Genomic DNA, 8,675 nt, shown 5'->3' on the forward strand with positions numbered 1-8,675 from the left:
ATAAACAAAAGGCCAATAGAACTGTCTGTCTGGGGCACAGACAGTAGCTAAAGGGAAGTAGTCCGTAAAGGAAGAAAAAAACAACAACAACCGCCCCCCCAATAAACAAAAACAGGAAAAAAAACATTCTCAACATTCTCATTCTCCCTTGAGTTTTTCTAGTGTATGGTTTGCTAATATTTACAAAGTCCTTGACCATGTGTCAAGGACTGTGCTTAATGCTTTATGTGCTTAACTCATTTCTCCTCAACATAATCCTATGAAGTAGTCACACAGTATTTATCATGCCATTTTATTGATGAGAAAACTGAGGCTTGATTTTATGTGAAATAACTCATTTAATCTGATTACATCACTAGGGTATTTATAAGGTTATTATTACCATTTTACTGATAAGGACTACCAGGCTCAGTTGCAGAACTACAGAAAAAAGGCAACGTTAGTAAAGAGAAGAGGTGCTCTCAAGTTTGTGAGCTATTGATAAATAAAAGTTGACTTTGCAATAGGATTAAAAATACGCAGGAAATTGCAGCGAGGAGCAGAGATAGTGGCATTTCCCTGGTAGATTTCTATTTATTGACCCATCTATATAATCTATGAACCTTTCTTTTAGGTATGTGAAAATAGAGGAAGCTTATGGTGAGCAGTAATAGCAATGGAAGCTAATGAAAAAACCCTAACAGCTAATCTATATGGTAAATAGGTTTTAATTTTCAAAATAAATATTTGATATGGGTAGTATCATTATCATCATTTTAAAAAAAAATGGGGACATTAAAGCTTAAGATCACATAGATAGGAAGTGGTAGAACTCAAATTTGAAACCATACATTCTGTCTCGAAAGCCCATGATCTTTACCAACATGCAAGTACCTGTTAGTATGGTCCCTAGTGGAGATTGATATATAGCCAAGTTATTATGTGAGAGAGTTGGTCAGAGAGATGGCATTGATAAAGGATGTACCTTTACTAAAATGAAACAAATTTCTTTTGTCATTTCCACAAATGAGTACTTCCTGACTCATCATTGCCCACACTTTGCCCACATTTTATTCTTTCCCTCCTGACATAACCTTGAAATGTGTTTTTGGCATCTACCCAGAGGAAAAAAAAGGAGAGGGAAAAAAATGTTTCAGAACACCCACACATTGAAATATAAAGTTAAAAAAAGACAAGCCACTTGAAACTTTGGTCTGTCCTTATGCATAAAATACATATTAAAACTCAAAATGAACGAATCCAGTTAATTACTACAATTAATATAAAGGTTTTTCAAAAATAACTACTTGTTTAACCTCTCTGATAAAGGCACCAGAAAGAAATTAGCAGCTTAAACTATATCAAGGTGACCGAGTTAAAACAATTCTGCAGTGTGTTTATACATTGACCTCACAGAACTTCTTTTCTAATGTTAATTTATAAAACTGAAGGAAGGATCATTTCACGCTTAATGGGAATGATGAGACATGAGGGCAATGGTGTAATATGGCGGAGGGGAACAATGATTGGCTGGGGAAACTGGAACAGGAGCTCTAGTTGCAGCCCTGCCTCCAATCAGCAGCTGTGTGATGTAGATAGAACATGGTCCGTTACTGCTCTGGGCTTTAGTTTTCACAAACATAAAAATAACTGGGGTTAAATTAAATTATATCTGAAAGTCACTTTACAGGTAGTGAGATGCCAATTTGAGTGTGAAAGTGATCCAGGTATTTCTGGGTATTTCTGGCCATCCATTTGGGGAAGTCATGAGACATCCTGTTTGGAGGCTGGGGGATTCCTGGAAATAACTCAAGTTGTGTCACTTGCTGGGACCCAGAACCACAATCAGTAAAATGCTGGGTAGCCAGATGGAAGTTCATTTTCCAGAGGTTAAGGGGTTTTCAGAGAAGAAAATCATTTCAGAAGGTGAAAGGGGCTCGACAAGGCTTCCCTCATGGCAAAGCTGTGCGCACATCCTATTGTCGGGCATTTGCGTGGGTCACCTTGTCTACCCATGCATGAGCTTCATAAGGACCAATAAGAACTTTACGCAAGAGCTAAAGTAGCTATTTCAGGCAGTCCCAGAAAGTACTGTAGGGCAGTCCACACTGGTTGATGAGCAGGGTTAGCGAGCTGATAAGGCATGGAGTCCAACTGTAACAGGATGGAGTTCCAACCTGACACCTTCCAACTGGGTGGCCTTAGGCTAGTGACTTAATCGTTCTGAATCTCAGTTTCTTCATCTGTCAAATGGTAATTATAATGTGTGAGTTTTTCTCTGTGTTTGTGGAGGTAGTTAAATTTTTTTGAGGTAATTAAATTTTAAAATGGCTGTAAAGCACTCACACAGTACAAAGGCGAATGGCAACTACTCAATGTATTAGCATCACTGCTCCTACAACTATGGTGGAGGATGTCATTGGAGTCATGCTGAAAAGAAGAGAGATGATGCTAGCCCCATGAGTTCATCACAGGCCACGTGTGTGGAGGAGTCATAACAGTGATTCGTAGGAGCTGTCATGTCCTCAGATGCAGTCAGTGGAAAATCTTCCTTACTGAGGGAAGTGGCGTCAAGCTAGTGGCCAGGCTAGGCTGAGACAGGGGCATCAGGCGGCCACGCTACCCTTGTACTTGCAGAAAATTGGTGGCCACTAGTGGGGAAGTTCTTTGATCACTAAAGAAATAGTGCATCCTCAGGATCAGTCCTCCTTTTGGAAGCATTTGCATAAAAGCAGCAGTCCTTTCTTTGAAAATGCAAGGCAAACATTTAGAGCATTAAGGAGCTGAGTGAATAGGTCAGAGCCATGAGCTAAAATGTTGGTGGATCTTAGATAATTAGGATTCATTTATGTCACCAAAAATACTTACTGAGCACCCACTATGTGTCAGGAACTATTCTAGGCAGTAGGAAAGCACACTCAACAAGATGGACAGGGTCCCTGCATCCTAGAAGCTTGCATTCTAGGAATGATTACATATATATATATATATATATATATGATTTTCATTTAGTAGTAAGTTCTTTAAAATAATAAAATGTCTTGAGAACTATAGTAGAGAGTGAATGGATAGTCAGGCAGGGCCTCACTGTGCAAATGGCATTTGAGCTAAAACCTGAATGAATGAAGGCAGAACTTGCCTTGGGAACATCTGCAGTAAGACTGGGCCAAACAGAGGGCACATCAAGTGCAAAGTTCCAGGGTCAGAGGTGAGAGACAAAGCAAGGATGCCCAGAGCAAACATCTTTTGAAAAGTGGTTTTAAATGACCTGGAAGAAGTAGGGAGAAGCAAAATGGATTACAAAGGACCTTTCAGGCCATGCACAAACAGATGTCACTGAAAGAAAGAGCTGCTAAACTAAAAAGCTAGCAAAAGCCAAAATATTCAATAGGGTAAAATATCATTAGTTTCCAATCAAACTAGTGAAGTTAATTATCAAAGGGGAGGCAGGTCATCACTTTCAACATGTTTTGGCATGCAGTATAATGTTGGGCCGAGAGGTTACATGAGCTCTAATGTTCTTAGGTACTGCCTTATCCATTTCTTATCAAAAAAGGGGCAGTGGACTGTCTTCAAACTGGATTCTAACATAAACCAGTGGATGTCATGGAATGACACTGGACCCAGAGCCAGAAGGTAGGGATAAAGTTCAAGTTGCATGACTAGACTATATCTACTTGAAAGACCTTGGGCACTTTGCTTGGCTTAATTGATAGTTTCCTTCTTTAAGTTTAAAGTAATTACTACTTTAAAGGGCAATTAAACAAGATAATGTATATTAAAGGTCATTAGAAATTGTAAAGCATCACCTCAATATTTCTTTTTTTAAAATATATTTTATTGATTTTTTACAGAGAGGAAGGGAGAGGGATAGAGAGTTAGAAACATAGATGAGAGAGAAACATCAATCAGCTGCCTCCTGCACACCCCCTACTGGGGATGTGCCTGCAACCAAGGTACATGCCCTTGACCAGAATCAAACCCGGGACCCTTGAGTCCGAGGGCCGATGCTCTATCCACAGAGCCAAACCGGTTAGGGCTCAATATTTCTTATTGGTTTTAAAATTCTTTTTAATATATTGTTAAAATTTCTGTCATTGTTGTTTTTAAGTAAAACCACTAGAGGTCAGAATTTCACATAAATTGTTTAAAGAAACTACCAAGGTAGGAAAAAAACACACAAAAAACCACCAAAAACGTTTACCTACTAAGCAGAATAAAATAACAAATTGAAGGCAAAGAAATAAAAATAAAGGTAGCTTTACACAAAGAAGTTTTGATAACCGGAATAATTCTTATCTCAAAATTGTTAGCCAACAGACTTACATAGGGAGAGGAAGGAAAGATAAATAGAATTTAAGTACCTACTTACGATGTCTACACAGCTTTAAGTTTATATTGATTATCTTACATTATTTTAAAAATAGGTCTATGACTAAGGTCCATTTTTCAAATAAGAAGACTGAAGCATAAATAGATGTAATAATATCCTGAAGACCAAACAGATTGAATCTAGTCATACTTGGGAAATAATGCAGTGAAATATGGTGTCTCTATATTGGGCAACATATTATATGAGGGGTTAACCTAACTGGTTTTGCACCTGCAAAGCTAAGTAATTTTTTACTTCCCAGGCTCTACAAATGAATGTAGGAAAAACTCCTTGTATTGTCTGTTTGAGTGTAGAAGTTTCTGAGCTCACTGCTGGTAAATATGAATTACGATGACTAGCCATGGGGAAGAGTATAGAACAGCTTGATCTTAGAAATAATGTATTGAGCAGAAACAACAGCCCTTTAAAATGTTTACTTGGTCATCAAACTTAGTCTTTTTGTATCCCTCCCTCCCCCGCCCCCTTCACTTTGTAGAGCTAAGTATACAAATCTGCCTTGTTCAGGAGTGGGGAGGGACTATCACCATGTTGATGAAGGACCAGGTAGGGTAGATAGCAGTTTATATCTTGAGAGAAGACAATGTCTTATTTGTTATTGTGCACACAACATTTAGACGGTGCCCAGAGCAGCAGAGGCAGGATAGTAGTGACTATGCTCATGTTGCACCATGTGCACACATAGGCAATTCACACACACACACACACACACACACAGCTAGCTGAGCCCCGATGCCAAGAGTTTGCAATCTAATCCCCAGCTGGAAATGTAGATATAAGTTCTAGGACAAGTTCAAGTTCTTCCTTAGTTGGAAACCTTTAGCATTTCACATGATACTTGGCACTTAGTAAGGTAGTCAGTACATTCCAGAATCATGGGATGTCTTTAATAAGAAAGGAACTTAGAGTCCATTGGATGAAAAGCCACCAGGCTCTGGGGGAATAAGAAGCAAGCAAATTGGGTTCTTAACAGACTTGGTTCTGGAACACAGGGTTTGTAAAAACTCCCCAAACCTTTCTTCCCCAGAAGCACTCACTTCTTCACTCTGTCACATTTCTGGCTTGTAATCATCTCATGATTTCCACACAGGCTCAGGAAGAGTGTTACAGAGGTTTCCATTGTTTGAAGTCTTAATAGAGTTTCTAATGTGAATGGAGATGTTTTTTATTAAGCAAAGAAATGAGGGTACACATTCTTATGGTAGACACCCTACTGGCATCTAACAAATATTAGTTACCCTCTGATCTCCCTCCTAAATCATATATCTATCTCTTCATCACTCATGTCATTAATATATAGTATTTAATGCATATTAAGCATATTCTTGTGCTGAAAAGAATACTTGGCACTTAGTATATATTCAATATATGTTCACTGAATTGGAATGAATAGAATTATTGAACATTATATTTTGGACATTATTTTAACAACACTTTGTCCATTCTTCTTCCAGTTTGAAAACTGCAGTTTCTCCACAAGAAAAACATTTTAACAGTTCTACTACTAAGTGGATTCTCCTATTTGCAGGAACAGGGGAAGTGTTAATTTTCAGCATTCTCCATGATACCCTAGGAGTAATACAAAGTTTCCTATATTCTATGGAAAGTTCAGTAATGGTTTTAAGTAAACACTTTACTTCTCATCAAAACTTTCTTTTCTAAACATTTGCCCTCAGATTATTCATTAATTCACCCAAGAAATTATTAGGAAGCCCCAAGGTCTCATTGTTCCCCCTGCATTCATTTTGTGGTAGCAAAGGTTAAAACTTGGATTGCAATCTTATGAGGAAATTAATTCACTGATTAAGAAAAATGCACTTTAAGCAATACACATTTAAATAACTGACAAGCATAGGGCGATGCATTTCTAGGATTTTTTTTTAAAGACCCCTTTTCTACTTAAAATTTTAAGCAGCTATAATTCTTCTGCCCTATAGCCTGGAGAAACAGCGCATGAATTACTAATGAGAGAGCACCAATTTGTACTGCAGTGACCACTTTCAGAACCAAAGGGTCAGAGCTGAAACCAGAAAAACAGCAGCACTTTTCATCAACCAGTTGCTTGAAGCACAGTTAGACCTTGGCTCCACTTGAAAAAAATCTTGCAATGTTCTATCATCCCTCAGCTGAAGGCACTTGGTCCCAAAGACTTTGCTTTCAAATAAAGAAATGTTCATTTGCATACTACCTCCAATCCTCGACAAAACTTTTCCTCTGCATTGGAACCCAGCAGCCCATTAATTAATGAAATATTCAAAAGGTTTACTATTTACTTCACTGAGCTTTTGCCTAGTGGCTTTAGCAGCACAGCATGAGAATGGAGTTGGGCTTTAAAGGAAAGGACTCCTGAAGACTAGTATCTTGCTTGTGTGTCTTCCTCTAGAGCAACACGGAAATGTCCCCCTGCCCTGGATCAGTTCCATCACATCCCTCCCCTGCGGGCCCATCCCCTCCTAATATTCTCTTACCTAATATCAAGGGAGATTTAATAATAATAGGTCATTGATTTTCCAAAATAGATGAAAAATGGAAGGAACTAGCGAGGGGAGAAGAGAAAGTCATTGAGAGCTAGAATGGGGCTGAGAGCTGAAGGAAGACAGCCTCCTTATTAGAGATGGAAAATTTACTTTTCCTGCCTTACCTTTGGGTCCCGGTGAAATGGTGTGAGTGGCACAGACCTCGGTGGTAGGATGACTTTCCATGTCCAGACCCAGACTCTGAATGTGCAGAAGAAAGAGCACGAGCAGGATGAACTTGTGCCTTCGAGGTGAGACTCCAAAGCCACCCATGGCTGTGGCTCTTCCAAAAAGGGTCGCCCAGAGGTGCCAAGTAAACAGCTTTATTTGAAATAAAATCTTCTCTTTGGGGAAGAAAGTGAAGTCTCTGGAGCACACATTCCAAACGGCCTGCAAAGAGACGAAGGCACATCCTTGGTTGTTTATCTTGTCAGTATTCCAAACGGACCCTACATTGTCCAGATTGTTTATTTTCAAGTGACAACAGTTTATTGAAAATTATCTCTGAACTAAATAATCAAGGGTGCAGGTCAGCAGAAACATTCCAAGGAACAGAGACGATAGAGACGCCTTCTGCTGAGTACATGAGTTGGCAATTTAATACCTTCTCTGCGGTTAAATGTTGGGGTTCCAGACAGATTGAGCCAGAGTTTTCTTGAATTACCTCCACGTTACATAAGCAGTATGTATGGCTTTGAGTTTTTTCTAAGGAAATATTTATAAACAGCAAAACTCCCACCACTCTTCATGACTTTATTTCCTTCTCTTGCTACAAGTAATTTTCTTGGTATTTAACCCCAAAGGAAAGAATACCAGCCTTACTGCAAGCAATTTTGGCAATAAGTATCAAGAATATTAAAAATGTTTATAGCCTTCGGCCTAGTAATTGCCCTTCTGTCTTAAGAAAATATTCTGATATTTGGACAGAGCTGTATTTGAAAAGATGTCACAAAAAGGGGAAAGGAGCATCAGTTACCTAAAAATACGTAAAGGTTGGAAAATCTTAGTAAATACAAACACGAGAGAGTATGACATGACAACTTTATTAAAATGATGTTTGTAGCAAGTGTTTGATAAAATGGAGAAAAAGCTAATGGTATTATATTTATTAAAAAGCATGATAGATATAGATAAGAAAGTTACAGTGATAGGGTATCTATCTGTCATCTATCTATCATCTATCTATTCATCCACACACTTATATGTTCCATCTACCCATAACTTGTATAAATACCTTAGTCATAGTAAGATACTGAAAACCTAGAACCAGAATCGCATATAGTAGGCAGATGCCTTACCTTCTCAATTCTTGAAGAGGCATATTAACTAGAGTTGGATCAGGGGGAGTTTGGGTCTATTTTTAAAAGTAGGACCTTGCATATCATGGGAAAGCCTAATAAAAAATTATCCTTAAGAGAGGCAATGTTCAGTCTAAGAAATATAAGTGCATTTGTTTCCTAGGGCTTCTTTGACGCAGAACCACAAACTGAGTGGCTTAAACAACAAAAATTTATCATCTCACAGTCCTGGAGGCCAGAAGTCTGAGATCTTCTGTTGAGTGGTAGCCCGATAGAAGATGTTTATACTGTAATCACTGGGCCCTGTGAACCTGATTGTCTTTGCAGTTGAAATTAAGCTAAGGATCTCAAGAAGAAATAATCCTGGATTATCCAGGTTGGCCCTAAATCTAATGACAAGTGTCCTTACAAGTGACACTCACAGAAGAAACACAGGGACAACAGGAGAAGGCCCTGAAAGACAGATGCAGAGATTGAAGTTATGCAGCCACA

At 38.6% G+C, this 8,675-nt stretch overlaps 1 protein-coding gene across 1 annotated transcript in view; it reads right to left on the reverse strand.

Annotated features, from left to right (window-relative positions):
• COLEC10 (collectin subfamily member 10) overlaps positions 1–7,268 on the reverse strand; it is a 36,716-nt gene extending 29,448 nt beyond the window's left edge. The window contains exon 1 of the mRNA XM_006769099.1: positions 7,011–7,268. Within this exon, the coding sequence (XP_006769162.1) occupies positions 7,011–7,158 (148 nt within the window). The 5' untranslated portion in view covers positions 7,159–7,268. The remainder of the gene's footprint in view (positions 1–7,010) is intronic.
• Positions 7,269–8,675: the final 1,407 nt, after the last annotated feature.

This window comes from Myotis davidii, unplaced genomic scaffold (genome assembly GCF_000327345.1).
Source record: "Myotis davidii unplaced genomic scaffold, ASM32734v1 scaffold1, whole genome shotgun sequence".
NCBI classification, from domain to species: domain Eukaryota; kingdom Metazoa; phylum Chordata; class Mammalia; order Chiroptera; family Vespertilionidae; genus Myotis; species Myotis davidii.